Source organism: Diadema setosum, chromosome 1 (assembly GCF_964275005.1).
Source record: "Diadema setosum chromosome 1, eeDiaSeto1, whole genome shotgun sequence".
Classification (NCBI taxonomy): domain Eukaryota; kingdom Metazoa; phylum Echinodermata; class Echinoidea; order Diadematoida; family Diadematidae; genus Diadema; species Diadema setosum.
Window position 1 is genome coordinate 4,769,421 of NC_092685.1, and position 18,512 is coordinate 4,787,932.

General features: G+C 38.6%; 1 protein-coding gene across 1 annotated transcript; it reads right to left on the reverse strand.

The window, feature by feature from the left end:
- Positions 1-2,565: 2,565 nt before the first annotated feature.
- On the reverse strand, positions 2,566-18,512 carry LOC140233404 (ribonuclease H2 subunit C-like). The gene is made up of 6 exons (XM_072313514.1): positions 18,402-18,512; positions 15,917-16,081; positions 14,287-14,355; positions 7,733-7,776; positions 7,137-7,256; positions 2,566-4,657 (listed from the first exon to the last, which is right to left on the reverse strand). The coding sequence occupies exons 2-6, from the start codon at positions 16,071-16,073 to the stop codon at positions 4,589-4,591; spliced, it is 459 nt and encodes a 152-aa protein (XP_072169615.1). The 5' UTR covers positions 16,074-16,081; positions 18,402-18,512; the 3' UTR covers positions 2,566-4,588.

The following is an 18,512-nucleotide window of genomic DNA, read 5'->3' on the forward strand; positions in this document are numbered from 1 at the left end:
ACCCAGTGTAACCAATTTGTAGTTGTTCAAATGTAAAAGTCTGAAAAGCATCTACAGGTCAGGTCTCCTTTAAAATTTAGTCAGTATGCCGCTTGCAGTGTGGGTATGCTTTTTCTTGTCAAATTTTATGCACCGACATTTTTATAGTAAGTGAAAAATGTGAGCCTTTATAGAGTCTGCAATATACTGTAAATGTATCAGGGCAGTGCAAATTACTGTAGTAGTGCTTTTCTATCTGATGTACAAAGCTGTAGAAGTCACAGCAGTCGAGTTGTAATCTTTCATTAGATGTTGAGAGAGCAACATTTGGCAGAACAAACAGGAAAGGATATCAAGCACTGGAATAATAATCATTCTAATGCCTTTATCATGACTTCTGCATGCTGCTAGCCTACATATACATTGTATTTGCACTATGTATGTAAATCAGATTTCACCATATCCATGTTACAATGTAGCATTACATTCTCCATGCAGAAGTGTTATCTATGGTTTGCTGGGTTTACTGGTACCACTAGAGACAGAAAATGGCTCTGAACTTAATTAGAGTGTGAAAGCAATTCCTGATGTAATATGCCATATGTCAATTAATGTGACAAGATGTAAAAATGCTGCAGTTTACAGGCGCGGTGGAGCACCCCAATTATCTAGCAGAAATCCATCGGCAGCCGAGCCTCATTTGCATAAAGTAAACAACATGTACTCGCGTAGTTGAGAAAAAGTAAACAACTTCTCAAGCTAATAACAATTTAAGGAAACCTATTTTCGGATTAAAATTGAGTTAGTTTGAATTTGAAAACATGTCCGAATATGCACATATAACATATTATAGGATTTGACAATGATAAAATGTGAAATTTTAGCGAAAACCTGGCGAGCAAAATTACCAAAAATATGCCTCAAAAATCATCCTAAAATTCACGAAGTGTGATTGTGGAACAAAAGCGCCATTCAAACAAAGTACACCGAAATTTATTTATCTGCTTGCATTTTAAATGTCATACCGTAATATTCCCGGCCATGGTTGTGTCGGAAAAAACCAGAAGGTGATGTCAAAAATGACACGAACGCAAAGCGTACAGGTCGGTCCCATGTATATATAATCGCGTGACTGTAGCGTTGCATGTCACAGCACACAACGCTTTGCTGCATGCAGCGTACGTGCGCGGCAGCAGCTCAGCAGTCACCGCCGTGCGACACTCAGCAAAATTGACTGCGTCACATGCAAACCAACATTGAGCACGAAATCCTGAATCTCACGTACCACGCACTGCTCAATATTACGGGAAAAGAAATGATGTCATTTTCAATTGTTTCGCTTACTACAATTTTCTATTCCAAACCCTGTAGAAACATGTTGATTTCTCAAAAAGTACAGGTGGAATCAAGCGAAAACTTTCACCATATATGGATTGAGGCCTGATAAACTTATGTTGTCAATTTCGGACTCATTGGAGCCCGGCCATAGTCCAGTCGGAAAAAAACAGAGAGCATGTTTTGCGAGAGGTGATTTTCAAAACGCTTTAATATCTCAAGTTCTAGTGCAGCAAATTTCATAATTTTTTCATCAAAAGGAAGGTTTTTAAAAACTTAGATAGTGTGGGAAGTTTGAGTTTACTGGCGGCACGCATAGCGGCACAAGGAGAAGGTAAAGATTTGACTTTTTCATGCACACAGTTTCGGGCAGCCGTGGATGCCCGTTGGAAATTCAAATAGAACGGGGCGATAATGAGATGCAAATTGGGGTGCTCCTCCGCGCCTGTTTAACCAATGGATTTTTAAAAATTTTATTTAAAAACATGTAATTGTTGTATCGGCAGCTATTGAAGTACTAACCTGCATATTAAGCTCAGGCTTAGAGTTCAGATAACATAACAGGTATTCTTAAAACTGATTGTGATCATAGTTTTTTTTTTTTTTTTGTTTTGTTTTGTTTTTTTTTTATGCATGTGGATGTAGGCCTACAGTGTACATGTACAATGTACATGATCCGAAAAGATAGATGCAGATTTCCACTGCTGAGGAAATCACGACAGTGCAAAGAGCAATAATCCACAACTCTGCACTTCAAGTACAGTATCTGTATGTTGGCTTGACATAATTTGTGCTGGTGACGTGCAGAGTAGCAGGTGGCTGGCTTTTGGTATGCAAGTGAAAAATGAATTGCAGATCACAAGTCTTTAACTAGATAATTACATATTTTTATACAGTTTCATGTTTTGAGGTTACAGTAGTTGAAGTAGTCGATGCACTATAATATGAATGATGTAATGTACAACACTAAGTTATCAGCAACAGCAATGTCCTGTTGAAATTGATTGTTCTGAAAAGTCTACATGCATACAATGCACTGGTGAAAATATAGAGGAATCTGAATTTTAAACATTGTCTTGCTTTTTAATGTGCCTTGTGCAAAACTCTGTAAATGGCATATTTTTATAGAGTTAAAGTGTGATGACTTTTTCAAAACTGAAGGGTACACGCTTAATAATGGCGTGAAAAATGCTTCCAAGTAATGTTTGAAAACTATTTAATTCTCCAATCATCCATCATTTGGAAATATGCTTTGAAACACAATGTCCTGTTCAGTTTATTGGTGCTCTATGGCCGTCAAGCAATAAGAGAGTCAACATGTACACAGTGTTCTTTGTTTAATCAGCACTTGCTTAAACTGCAGTTTTATAGCATTATCAGAAATACTGGTGGCTTTGACTTTAGACACTTCGGCATCACCCAAATCATTTAGTACTGCTCCTCTCCCTTAAAACACGCAAATCCTTAGTTTACATTTTTTAAGCACTGCCCTATTCTGAATGTTTGTGAGTGAACTCATTTCACATCATCCCATTTATGCACCATGCAGTGGATTGCCGTTTTTATTCATAAATACATTTCTGTCACGCTAATGCTTCTAACCTTGCAATCTGGAATAAATGATGTTTGCGGGTTGGTATAAAGCATGGGGTAAACTTGGCCAAGCCTTCACCCTGTATATTTATTCTCATTATTTTGAGATTTTACTGATGAGGTCTTTGCAAATGGTACATTGTGAAAACAGACATTTTCGCAGTGTTGAAATTTTCAAGCATTTTGTGCTACTAAAAACCAGCAAGAAAATAAAAGCAAATGAATGATTATGCTTTCCATATGCTCTAGTACTTAGATGTATAGAAGACCTGGAATTCAAAACATGCAAAACTTGTCTTGCGCGGCAGAGTGCGAAAATTTATCTATGCGAAAATATCCATTTTTACAGTAGTGGTAAAACTTAATGTAATGATGTTCAGGCAGCATCAATTTTCTTAGCTTCATAGGATATCTTAATACAGTGTAGTAGCACCAACAATTAACTAACATACATACCAGAACGTACTCGTGGGTCTACGTGCACTATCAGCACTTGAGGGCAAAACTTCAAGTAATTGCAGCTACAATATAAGCTAATAGGCCATACCTCTTTGTTATCAAAATTGATACATAAAACAAAAACAGGGAGCATTCATCAATTTCTCAATGTTTACACCTAAGTTTGAGTAAAAGAGAAAAGTTCATGCCATTAGCTATTGTGTATATTGATTAATATGAAATGAGAGGGTGCATTTTTGTGTGTGCTTACCCTGTGACAAAGTCTGGCTTTTAAACCAGTTTTTGCACACAGTGAAAGTTTGTTACTAATAACTACATGTACGTATAATTATAATGTCCAAGTCTTCCCCCCCCCCTCAAAAAAAAAAACAAAAACAAAAACAAAAACAATCTCAAATTCATATAAGCATACCTACAAACACAGACAGGAATACACGAGTCACTACAGCTGATATTTGGCTATATAACTTGGCTATTGTCAGATGTTACTGTTACATTCCTCTTTCCTTGAAAAGAATGCCCTAAATTCAGTATTCCTATGACAAACAAATGCACATAGCGGCAGCCTTTCAGCTAAGCATCATTTGCCCTTGACTGAAACTAATTCCTTGCTTCCATTTTATAACATTTTGTGCAAAATATAGAAGTGAGTAGTATGTACACATTCAAAATCCAGTGAATATGTTTTCAGCACATTTTTCAGACAGAGTGGACTGTTGGTAAGTTGATTCAAAATTCGTTTGCTCCATTGTCAAAGTGAAGTCACAAATTTGATGAGGGGGGGGGGGGAGGGATGAGCATAGTTCTGATGTGATCCTCCAATCCTCCTGGTCAGATCTGGCACCATGCAGTCCCTCAAATTGTTCAGCACAAATGTACTACACTTTGGCACCCATCATAGGGTGTCAACAAAGAGGTAAGCATGATTGGCAACCAAGGACAAGCCCACCGCAGCAGAGCACCAGTAAAAAGGAAGGAAAGGAACACCTGATGTTGGAATGCAGAGGCTGACCTCGGATGAAGGGTATAGCTGGGTTCAAGTGTGACGGGAGAAAATATGGCAACAGCCTATGGGTAAGTCCCAGGAGGCATGAAGGGCACAAGGGCCAAGTACTAGTAAGCACTTCTTCAATTCGGTCTGTGTAAGCTCAGGCATACAGATTGATGACAAGCTTGCAACAATATCGTCTCTACGGTTCCAATCTTGCATGGCTCCTCCTCTTCATCTGCATCCAGCGACGCTACCCTGTGATGCCAGGGAGCAACCTCCGCTAGGAACAGGACTATGCAGCTGCAAGGCACATAATGGAAAAGGAGGAAGGACAGTTTTTTAAACTACTGCAATAGCTCTCCTACTGAAAAATATCTTTAGGCTGCAGGTTGGGATCAGACAAAAGTATGGCATAATGATAAGTTGGAACTTACTGGACGTATAAAAGATACCATACCATATCAGTCATACATAAAGCTCATCTGACTGTACTATTGTCTACCATAGACCTACCATATTAACCTACATAGGGAGACCAGAACATCAATATGACATAACGCAACAGCAAGCCCCATGTTCATCAAAATATACCATTCACTGTCAGGCTATGTTGTGACATTCATGATAAATACAAGTTTCCTGTTTGAATATCAAAAGCAAACTAGAAATGTCGCTTTGGCGACTGGTATGCCTCCGCCATAATGTATGATTTTCCCAATAGGTCTAGGTAGTACATGTGGACAATGTGTGATTACATTTTCACAAAATTGGCAAAATATTGAAATGACAAGTTTGTCACAAATATGTTGAATGTTCACCTTCCTTGACCTAGGTTTAATTGGATGAATAGGAGAGCATGTATCTAGGGATTTAAGGACTTTAACTCGACTTTGACCCATTCATACATTTAGGCATTGAGTAATTTTCAAGGTACAGGTGTGGAGAAAAAGTGCAATTTCTGAATTGAATAGTAAATTGTTACCATTTTCATCTGGCCCTTGACCCTAAAATTGATAAGATAATCACTTTCAGGTAGAACATGCATAATATGTACTAAGTTTCAAGATAACTTGACCCACTTCCGAGATATGGAGGAAAAAGTTAGTTCAGCACTTTCACTTGATCTTTGACCTTTTGACCTTTGAGGCAAAAAAAGAAGAAAAAAAAAAACTTTCCAGAGAATTTCTATTAGGTTACACATGTATGCATACACCAAGTGTAAAAAAAAAATAACCCTGCTGGCATTGCATGATAGGAGGGAAATAGTAAAATTTTGAAGTGTTGCACTTGACCTTTGACCCCTGACCTTTGACCCCATGAACCCTACATTCTCTAGATAATCACTTCCAGTCAGTATATGTATATACTATGTTCCATGAAGATACCTTGAACAATTTTCCAAGGTATGGAAAAAAAAAGAAGTTTTAATATTTTTACTTGACCTTTTGACCTTTGACCTCATGACCCAAACTTTCACCTTAGAATCTTAATTGGGTAATACATGTATACACTAAGTTTCAAAAAAATATCTTCAGGCATTCAATAGATATGGTGGAAATAGTGAAATTTTATGTATTTGACCCTGACCTTTTGACCTTTGACCTTTGACCTCATGACCCAAACGTTCACCAGAGAGTCTTAATTGGTTAATACATGTATACACTAAGTTTCAAGAAAATATCTTCAGGCATTCAATAGATATGGTGGAAATAGTGAAATTTTATGTATTTGACCTTGACCTTTTGACCTTTGACCTTGAGCATGTGCACCCAAAAGTTGATAGGCACAACTCAAAGAGATTTTTCTCCTCCCCACCACTAGAGGGCGGACTCTACAATGGAGTCAGTGATTTCATGGGGGCCGCCATAGCTCACTTAACAATGGCGGACTTTGCGTACTATGTATACATTTCTACAGCGCGTATTACGCGAACTTCTGAACTTTTACGCGAGTACGCACTTGATTTTGGCTGCTCCTCGGTTGCTCCTTTGCTAGCGTGTTAGCACGAGGGGTGAGCCTACCGTTGTACCGCCTCGTTGTCATCCAATGCTCCCCTTGCGCTCACAAAACAATAGTACAGGGCGTATGAAGACTCCGCACTCTAGCAGTCACTGGGGAAAATCTCTTTGGCACAACTTCACCCCCTAATACACATACATGCCAAGTTTCATTAGGATACCTTAACAGGTTTTGATAGTTACCTTGTCCACAAAATTCATTACGGACGGACGGAAGGACGGACGGACGGACGGACGGACAACCCGAAAACATAATGCCTCCGGCACCACTTTGTGGCGGAGGCATAATAAAAACTGAAGGATAGGAGACATAATAACAAGGGAACCACAGGAGCACAAGGTTTCTAGCATTTTATAGCCTGAGAGAAATGTTGCATGAGAATATTTAATATGCTGAAACTAACACAAAATGTAACATTTCATCCAGTGAGGGCAGAATAATCATGAAGAAAATCAACTCGTCCTGAAGCATATTGCGGTAATCCATGTACAGTGGACTCCTGTTATAACGAAGTTCTCGGGACCGCCAATTTTCTTTCATTATATCGAAATTTTGTTATAACCGAACAAATAAACAATACAGACAAACAAAGGAGCAGATAATTTTGCGGTCCAAATTTTTACTTCGTTGAAACCGGAATTTCGTAAAAACCGTGTTCATTATAATGGGCGTGCACTGTATTTCCTTTATATGCTCAAGCATTCAAACATGTACTTCAAACATATCGATGGAAAAGCTTTACACTTTATTTGAAACATACCGCTTCAGCAATACGAGTCCAAGCCATTGCCTGCTGTAGAGGGTCGTTGACAGAGGGCGCTGTTTCCAGATTCCAGTAAGTAAATCTATCAAAGCTTTGTGCAGCTCTCAGACTACGATCCTGATACAATCAGAAGAAAAATGAGCATAGGATGGTGATACATGTCCACACCTTTGTGATGAAAGCATGGAAACAATTTGCACAAAATATCATGTGACTTCTAATTCATCTCCATATTTTACATCTAAGGTGAAAGGGACCATCCAGAAATTGTAGTGAAAATCTATATGACATTGTTTTTGCAGATATTATCCCCAATTTACTAAGTGATTGCTCAGCCAAAAATGAAGTAGCATTTACCAGTTAACTGTAAGTGATCCTCCAGATCAAAGTAGAGTGAAATTCAACAAAGATTTAAGCAGTAAATATTGGTGTTTTTGTTTTATACTCCAAAATTATCCTTTTCTGTTCATATTAAATGATTATCTGTTGAGATTGAATGGAAATCATACACATCAGGTTCTAGTCTTAATCACTCCTTACTTCTTGTCTATGTATATACATTTGTTTCTTTTTTTTAAATGAAAAATACTTGCCTCCTCTTCCACAAAGGGCTTGCTTGGTTCTTTCAGCACAACACCTGCAGATAGTAATTTAAATTATGTTAATCATGTGACAATGCGGAAATATGTGTATACATCAGCAATTTCCATCAGAACACTTACAACCTAAATTTTGCACATACAGTGCTAAACAAATTGCAATGCATAATATTGCACTTTGTAACTATGAAACAACAAATATGAAACCCTCGGGAGTAACAGCTCTATTTATCTATATACCAATGTGCTGTATGTGGCCATTGATATGAAACACATATATCCTAGAATACACAAGCAACAACAACAACAAAAATAAATAAATAAATAAATAAAACTAGATATATCGCTACGGCGACTGATATGCCTCCGCCATAATGCATGGTTCTCCTAATAGGGCTATATAGTACAATGTCTTGACAATGTGTGATGACAATTTCACACAATTGGCAAAATATTAAAATGACAGGTTTGCCACAAATGTGCTGAATGTTCACTTTCCTAGAACTAGGTTCAATTGGATGAATGATTAAAAATGTCAGAGTGCAGGTATTTGGGGAACTGATGATTTTTACTTGACTTTTGACCCTTTTATAAGTTTATGCATTGAGTAATTTTCAAGGTACAGCTGTATTGAGAAAAAGTATAATTTCATTATCAAATGGGAAAATAGCATTATCTAAACCTGGCCTTTGACCTTTGACCTCACAGTTCCAAAGAGAATCACTGTTAGGTTGAACATGCATAAATATGTAAGTTTCATGATGATAACTTGAGTTACTTTTGAGATATGGAGGAAAAAGTGCAATTCAACACTTTCACTTGACCTTTGACCTTTTGGCAAGAAACTTCCCACAGAATATATATCGGGTAATACATGCATACATCAAGTTAAAAAAAAAAACCTTCAGGCATTGCATAAATATAAGGAAAGTAGTGATATTTTGAGGAGTTGACCTTGACCTTTGACCCCCTGACCTTTGAACCATGACCCCCAACTTCCCTAGATAATCACTGCCCATTGGAACAAGCATATATACTAAGTTCCATGAAGATACCTTGAACCATTTGCGAGATATGGAGAAAAAAAAAACATGAATTTTCAACCTTTTTTTTCACAAAATAACCTGTGACCTTTGACCTTCGACCTCGTGACCCTAAAATCCAAACAAAGTATTATCTCCCCAGGATATACCCTCATACCAAGTTTGATGTAAAACCACCACACGGTAATTCTTGAGATATCGACAAAAACAAAATGGGACGGACGTACCTACGGACGGACGGACGACCCGAAAACATAATGCCTCCGGCCACTTCGTTGGCGGAGGCATACAAAAAATCGGTCGCGAAGCAAGGCCAGCGTCGCAAACTCAAACAGACCCTGTTAAATTTACTTTTTCATGTATAAAGACGGAACAAGCGAGGGCACCATCACCAAAAACAATAGGCATCTTCGTTTTACCGTAACACACCTTCATGCTAAATTTAAAGATGATCTAAGAAGAACTGCAGCCAGTAGAGTGCTCACAAGAAAATCTCTGTGACGCGGCGCAACGAGGCCAAATCCATAGTATCCTCCGAACTCTGTTCAGGGGATACAATGAGTGGATGACCTATATGTCAACACTCAGCATACTTTCACACCCCATGATAGCATACTATGCAAATGATATGCAAATGAGTCCATTATGCCCATTGCATATGGATATGAAAGATTGAAAATACTGAAAAATGTGAAATACATACACTTTGTATGACTACGTTCCTCTTTAACTGGAACATTTTCTCCGTGTGTACAGCTATAATTGTCATCTACAGAAACATTCAAATCCAAACTTCAAAACGTTACCTATTCCTCTCACACTGAGGACTATAATTGCAGTCTATAATGTTCGGAACAATTGTATTCTTTATCTGGTATGTGTTTGTTGTTGTTTGCCATTTTCTTCTCTGTTGTCATGTTTGAACATGTGTTATATCTATCTTTTCATTTATGAAGCGCCATGAGCACTAAAAAGCTGACCTGTACGCTATACAAGTAGCCACTATTATCATTATTATTATCATTGCTACTTCTACTACTATTACTACTACTACTACTAATACTACTACTAATACTAATACTATTACTAATTGAACTCTGCAATACATCTTGTAAAACTATGTCTGCTGATTCTTTAACTCCTTTACATGTATCAGTGTTTTTTTGTGAGTGAATATATGCTACTGTCATACATTGTATAGTACATGTGTGAATAATGTGCACAGCTATTAATATTTACCAGGTACCATATTTTTTCCTTTCATTGATTTCACATTTTTCACAGAGGAAGACATTCAAAACTACTGAAACACTCTGAGAGCGCAGACTTCCGCCAAGCATGCAGCTTAGTGGGGCAGATATGTGAAAAAGATGCTCACATCCGGCGGAAAGTATGAAATTTTGCATATAGGGGTATTTTGGGGCGCTGATTTCAAAAATTGCCGGATCCAGGAGATCTGGCCATGGGGTCGGCCGCCATTTTTAATTCCAATATGGCCGCCGTCAATGATCCCTATCTTCAGTTCTGAATGGCACAAGCCATTGGAATTTGATACATAAAAGCATGGTGATATGATGACTTCAATAACAGACTTATTCTATATGTCTGACAAGCTGCACGGCAGCCAATATGAATTTTTATACAAAGTTGTCATGTTGGAGTGTTGAAAATCTCTATCTCGGGTTTGTAAATTAGGCTACCTGATTGAGCGCGCGTTTGTAACTGATTGGGTGCGCGCTGCTGTATTTACATTGTGACGTCAGTGAAAGGTGCATTATGCTTCCTTTTTGCTGCACTTTTTGATATGCCCGTGAATGTTAGTCGTAGTGTTTGTCTTCGTAACCACATTGGAATTCAAAATAGCAGGCATTGCGTTTGTCAGACACATCACATTAGTTAATATTTTAACTCAGTATGTTAAAATACTTGTTTACACCTAATTTCATCGTCACTCACCACTTAGAAATCGAGATAGGGATTTTGAATATTTTGTCCAGGCGGCCATATTGGAATTCAAAATGGCGGCCATTCGATGTTTGTCAGACACTTCAAATCAATCTGTCATCATCACAAATTAAATATGTCAAAACGCTCATGTGTACCAAATTTCGTTGCCACAGGTCATTCAGAACTGAAGATAGGGATCTTTAAATTTGTTTTGTGATAGTGGCCATATTGGAATTCAAAATGGCGGCCGACCCCGTGGTCTGATCTCTTGGATCCGGCAATATTTGAAATCAGCACCCCAAATTACCCCTGTATGCAAAATTTCATACTTTCCGCCGGATGTGAGCATCTCGGCCAAATTTTGTTACATATCTGCCCTACTAGCTCATTTCCATCACTGATCTTGTTCTTCCATAGAAGTGATTTCCACCCATACATATACTTATGGTTACAGCTCGTTATTCCGAAGGTTCGTTATTCCGAAGGCTCTTCAGTCCGAAGATTCGTTATTCCGAAGGTTCGTTTTTCCGAATTTCATTTTTAGATGAACAAATCTTCGGAATAACGAACCTTCGGAATAACGCCACAAATGTTCGGATTAACGAACCCTTTTTCATTTTCGGATTAACGAACCTCTAGGTATAGGGAATTTGTGTGTTTCGGATTAACAAACCTTCGGAATATCGAACCTTCGGAATAACGAACAGCACCCATACTTATAGCATTATGTGCTGAAAGTCGCCCAATTTCCTAATATAGAAGCCTTTGTTACATCATAAACCCTCAGCTGCACGGCGCGCCTCGCCCTAACAGAAACTAGAGCACGCACTTTAGTGTGCGCATGCAAACCTCAAATACACGCAGCCTGAACTCCCAAGTTCATTGACCCTACCTGCCAAAATATCAAAAATCCTTCATAAATTCCTCAAAAATTCTCAGATCACTACCAAAATTTGATCATCTGTTACTTGTATCAATCTAAACTTTTCCTGCAAGTTTCATCCAAATTTGTTACCTACTTTTTGAGTTATTTTGCACACAGACAAACTAACTAACTAACAAATAAACAAATAAACAAACAAACAAACAAATAAACAAACAAACCAACGGTAACAAAAACATAACCTTCCCCCTTGGCGGAGGTAATAACACAGTAACAGCAGATTTGTGACAGAAAAAAATCTACTTTGTCTGCAGACTATCCTATCATTGTTTTGATAGCAGAAATTCTAAAGAATTTGATAGGATTGGGGTTTTAGGTGGTATGGAATTGTTAAATGGTATTGTTAAATTAAAGTATCAGAATGGCTAATCACTTTCAACATCCAGCTGAATCCCTGCTTGGCAAACTGCTTGGCACACTCTCATATTGCCACAAACTAGCATTAGACTAACATGAAAACATATGAGTGGGACTGTAAGGACAGCAGCAATTCTGCTTAACCCACCACCTAGGCTTCAGTTTCTGTACCCGTTCACATGGGTGAACCAACATTTAAGAATTTTTAGCTGGCAGAAATGTATCAATACATTGCTTTGAAAGTGATTGCTATACAGAATCAGAGCATATGTGAGTTTTGTCCTGGCAGCTCATATTACAGGATATAACAGTACAGGTAGTTGTTGAATTCATGTTCATGGAAATATTGGAATATACAGCAGTGAACACAGAAATGTACACATGCACGTTACATGATCGGGGGGGGGGGGGGGGGGTGTTTCACAAAGCGGTTCTTAAAGTTAAGAAGGACTTAGTGTGACTGGTGATCAGTTCTTGCGTGCTATACTTATCAGAATCTTAATAATTCAGCACAAGAACTGATCACCAGTCGCACTTAAGTCCTTCTTAACTGTAAGAACGGCTTTGTGAAACACCCCCCAGGAGTTGATATTTTCACATGTTGTTAGATTTGCGAATAGTACCCAGATCGCAGAATTCCCACAAATAACCCCAGGAAAACAGGTACGGTATGAAGTCTCATTAATAAAGATTGTCTTTGATGCGTTTGAGGTGACAAAAAATTATCGTAAAATTTGCTTTGTATTTGCTTTGTGTTTGCTCTGTGTTGTGGGCTGCTCAGGTACAGCCCTAGCCCTGTCGCGATTTATACAGCGACTGGGCTGTGTATAGTTAGTGTACAGTGTATTTACATAATATGCACAGCCCTGTACAGTGTATTTACATAATATGTGTATGCACAGGCCTATCACATCATTATCACAGCAAGTCATGACTGTGTATAGTTAGTGTATAGTAGCCCTACTACATATCGACCACCTTCTTTTAAACCGACCGAGTATAATTCGCGCACTGAACACTTAGTACGCACTTCTCTGCGCGCAAAGCACATAAAAATGGATTGGCTTTGAATGTAGATGAGGATGGTGTGGGAAAACGCGATAATTCACTGTTCATTAATGGTTTTAGTCAAGGACAAAATTTCGAATGAATATTTTCACCGAATCGTAATGACAGCACAATGTAATGTCTATGGGAGTTTCTAAAAGGCTTCTAAAAAGCTTCGTTCAACAAGGCCTTGGGTCCGGCCTTAGGCCCCGCCTTTGGCCCGGCTGTACTTTGTACATGGTCTATGTGAAATCAGGCTTGTCCGTAACTGCATAATTACAAATATTTACAAATAATCACAAATGATCAACAGGTCCATACTACATATAGGACTATATGAATATATGAATATTTGATTGTATGAATATATGAATATATACATTGTATGTGAATATATATATTATTATATATGAATATATAAATGTGATCAGGCATTCTGTTACGGTGTCAGATCTGCAGTCATTACATAGCAAATTTTATGCATGTATAAATGGCATACATTCATGTGTACAGTATGCTACTTGATTGAACCAGCCAATGGAGAAAGATCACACCATTGAACAATACTTGAAAGACATGTACAGTTCAGTGACTCAATGCTTGTTATTATGAACTCTGTAGAGGTATGCAGCCCTCTTCAGATGGAAAACATACAGTTGGCTATCAAACAGAGCTTGCAAAACCATCAACAATTTATTGAGTTGGATTTGTATTTGTGTGTGTGTGTGTGTGTGTGTGTGTGTGTGTGTGTGATAGAGCTATTTGGCTTGTTTCCTTTGCATGCATCATCACAAATTCCCGAAGTCTGAATAAAGTGAAACCAAGACCTTCATATAGATGTGCTGCATTGTAAGGTGCTGGATCAGAGCACTACCATAAGATTGAGTCACACCATGGCGGGAATTGTGCTAACAGTGTACTATCCTTCCTGTGCATTTATGTTAAAGTGTACCAATACCCTGAAAATCACATTTTAAAAAATAACCTGTGACCTTTGACCTTCGACCCTGTGACCCTAAAATCCAAACAAAGTATTATCCCCCCAGGATATACTCTCATACCAAGTTTGATGTAAAACCACCACACGGTTCTTGAGATATCGACAAAAACAAAACGGGACGGACGGACGGACGACCCGAAAACATAATGCCTCCAGCCACTTCGTTGGCGGAGGCATAAAAATACAATGGTCATACATTTCTGCTTCTCACCTCTGTAACCATCCGGAACCAGAATTTCCTGGCCCTTTAGAAGTCTCCCACGTAATGATGTCTGAAGAACTGAAGCACAAAGAATAGAAATCAGTGAATCTTAACTCCTATAGTGACCAATGATGATATCTGCACCCACACTCAGTACAACAACATCCTCACTTTGAATTATTATTACTACAATGTATTATTATTATTTATTTATTTGGCCATACAATTGCGATATACAGTACAATGTCATGTAACATACATACAGGGGTATACAGGCATATATCTGAATATCAGATTGTTGTAAAAATAATGATAATACATAGCGAATAATATGTAGCATATATCACAGTGTATTATGCCCTGTGAAGAGGGTATATAAAGTGTACTTACTGATACATATACTCTTCATCAAAACCTATTGATCAGCAGCATATTAGATCTAGACGCCATTCATCTGGCTGAAAATTGAAATGGAAAGCAGTATGCTCGATTCTATGCAAGATCTCATAAAAACAACCAAAGTAAAAGTGTAAGATGCATCTCCTGACCTCATGGAAGTTGATATCACAAGGTAATTCTTTTTCACTGTTTGTCACTTACTGTATATTCCTTCCTGACATTTTTACAGCTTTTGTAATATCTGTTGTGCCAGAACAGCACTTCTACAGCACAGGTTATTACTCGGTGCATACATGAATGAGCCAATTTACAATTGGTAAATTTCACTCAGTGCTGATGCTTGCCAGTTAGCTGTAGAAATCCACTCAATATGTCTTTGTCTCTGTTTGTTTAGATTCCTGGTATATTTTGGCACACAAAACAAATGTTAACTGCTATGTGAGGGTGATACGACATTTGCTCATGCAACAATTGCTGCGGTCCTATTTTCTCCAAGGAATTCGGGTTAGGGTTGTGACAGGGTTTTAGGTTTGGTTTGATGTGAGGATTAGGATTAGGTTTGTGGGTAGAATTTATGTTTGGCTTATCATGCAGATATCATGGGAGCAACTGTAGTAGGAGCAAATGTCATGGATCAGTCTAGTAAGACTTTCAAGAGTTCAACACTGATTCACCTTGTTACTCAAAACCATTTCCTGAACACAAATGTCCCAAATTCACCTCGGGTAGGTAGCCTGCACTCTGTGTCTCATAGTGATCAATATTTGTTTAAAAAACTTCCACACTGAACATTAGCTTTACTAAGTTACTATATGTTTTTTATTCATTTATTTATCTTTTTTATTTATTTATTTTTTTTTTTTGGTCAGGAAACTGAATAAGCTTAAAAACTATGATAGTTAATGTGTGAACATCCATCTGTCTTAACCTGAATCTACTCGGTCATGAAGTAAACATCGTTTCTACATCGAACTTGGCCATCAAAACTTTTCCTTGCAGCTTACACTGAAATTTAGTCCAATTTGTTTGTGACAATCTACCTGTAGTTATTACTTTTCATGTGACACAAATCGTCAGGCTCAGTAATAATTACAATACTTTTTTTTTCTGTACCCCTGGTCCTGGATTATTTCAAATCTCTAATGATTACTGGACAAACATATTCTCATTGGATGCTGATGAATATACATGTAATGTTAAGTGCCGGTAAAATGAAGTGGCAAGAAGTTCTCAATCAAACCTGTTTTTCCCTGGCCCTGGTTCTCATCATCCCGGATGGCTGGAGTGAAGTAATGTGACACGTTGGCCTCACTGTTGGCCTCGATTGTACATGGAATCAAATGAAGCGATGCCGGCTCCACTGTATACAGGGACTTTGCACTGATGGACAATGACATGGTGAATGCTAATGGGTGGAGAAAGAAGATCAACACAGAAAGATTTTTAGAAATGGTTTCAGGCCCTTTAACTTAGAGCTGTGTGAATTAACTAGGATTGAATATGTCAACATGCACATAATCTACATATCTTGAGTTGTGGAATAACATGTTCCTGGGGCCCGTCGCATAAAAGTTATTAGTGTGTAACTTTGCCATCCAATGGTAACTTCCATGGAATTCTTGATTGTGATTGGCTGTTCAGTATTGTTGCCAAGGTAGTTACCATTGGATGGCAAAGTTACCATAATAGTAACTTTTATGCTACAGGCCCCAGGAGAGCAAAAAGGTTTTAATTCCGATCAATCTTTAACTTAAAGCTCATAATTACCTCCAAACATGCTATACTAGGTTAAGATCTAATTTTACGTACAGAATCAGATATTCTATTCAGAGCTTCCAACCTCTGCAAATCAACACAAGGGAGAGAGAAAAGCAGCACAAAAGATTAATAGCAAAGGTTTACATAATTTAGATTTCTAACTTTGTTACATATCTACCTTACTGATACCAGGCAGGGAGGTGGGAGATGCCTCCCTGGCATATATTAGGACTGCTGATACCAACCTTGTCCGACCAGATGTCATGCAAAGCACAGTGATTTCTGGACGGCTACAGAGCTGTGTATAGACAATGCATCATCATGGTGATGCACATACCAGTCCACCATCTGGGCAATCCCCTCTCCTCTTCACTTCTCGATCTCATCCATCTCACATCTGACATACATGTATGTAAAAATTGTTGGAAGTTTGCATGGTGATTTTTTTTTTTCAAACAAATGGCCACTCTTCATGATGAAAAGAAAAATAAAATTCTGTTTGTGCTTATCAACCAATGTGCAGCAACCAACCAAAGCATAGGCCCAAGAGGCTGGATGCACGGGACGCTTGCACAAAAGGTGCCCAAAGGCTGGTGGACAGCAGAATTCATGAAGAGAGTGAACCCAATGTATGAAGTGCTTAATTTGCTGACAAATTCAAGTACCCACCGACTTGTATCAGTGTGGAATAGTAATTTGGAATATGCACAAGATCATGTTTATAGTTCTGATTTTATTGATTTTTTTCTTTACGAATGTTAATGATGTTAGACTTCAGTTTCAAGAGCAGATTTGTGCATGGAGAAGTGAGATTACTGAGCGGAGTCGAGAGCTGCAAAAAAGAGCACCAAAAATTTTAGTACCCAGTACGATCAGGCTGATGGTGATAGGTATGTACGGCAGCCCTGCATGCATTGAGCGAACCCGCTGGCCCCAGGGCCCTGTGGCGTGCGGTGCCTGGTTGCTGCACATCTCGGTTGTTGAAACTTGATTTTTATCAAAATGAAGAAACAGAATTTGTTCTACTTTTTTATCATGGAGAGTAGGCATGCGTAACAACACAAAAACAAAAAAGAAAGAAAAATCACTCTGCGAACTTGCAACAAATTATATGTCAGATGTGAGATGGATGAGAAGTGAAGAGGAGCAGGCCGTGTGAGCATTACAGGCCAAGGGCCTCATGATGGGGACAGAAGTACCTTATGAGCGGGAGCCCCCCCCCCCCCACCCCACCCCACCCCTGACTGATAATTGCGGTCATCTCTAGCGCATGCGATGGATGATCGATGGGGAAATTGCAAAGTGCCTATCCCAGCTTAGCATATAGAATTCAACCCGTTTGTACAATTGTAGCAACAAAAAACATACTGAGTAATTTCTCGTAGTGCACGAAGAATAAAGTTGACGTTACTGTTGTTGCGGTTTATTTAGTCATCAGTCATGCATAGACAATATGATATAAATTTAACTAGAACCTAGATACACCTGTCGCTGTAACTGATAAAACTACCAGTACCATACGTACTAAAAGTAAAATTACAGTCTCACAGAACTTCAAGTTCAGAAGTCGACACACGGCCGATCAGTCGACAGTGACATCTCGGGTGAAGAAATACTAGTAACTTAGCAGACCAACTGAAAATAAAATTTACTGAAAATCAATAATGGGCATAGACAGAAAGGTCTGTCCAGAGGAGTCTTTTATTTTTTTTGACGTTATCGCTCTCCTCCGTGTATATGTTAAGGAAGGGATCCGTGAAGCCAGACGCAGTCTCCGCGGAACATTTCCCCGACGACCATAATAAAACTAATTTAGGCCTACTACTACTGTACTGTAATACAGACCGATCTTTCGGTCAATGGGCATAGCTATGTTAGACATCTACAGAGTGGAGTAAATTGTACACGGGCATGTAACAGACTAACACTGACCAACAATCATTCAAGTTTCTCCACGAAAATCTTACTTCTTCAAAATCAAAGTAGCGGAGCAGAAGCTAAAAACCAGGCTCAGCGTGGATCCATTCGCCGGATCGGAGCGCGGGGTACGTACAGTGGGGCGGGCTCGGCTCGGAGAG

Bases quoted from the DNA above. Each gene is read 5' to 3' on its own strand.
- LOC140233404 (XM_072313514.1), bottom strand. From the start codon at position 16,073: ATGTCATTGTCCATCAGTGCAAAGTCCCTGTATACAGTGGAGCCGGCA. The intron at 7,777-14,286 runs GTGAGAAGCAGA...TACTATCTGCAG, and splicing joins GGTTCCGGATGGTTACAGAG to GTGTTGTGCTGAAAGAACCA. The intron at 4,658-7,136 runs GTATGTTTCAAA...TGTGCCTTGCAG, and splicing joins GGACTCGTATTGCTGAAGCG to CTGCATAGTCCTGTTCCTAG.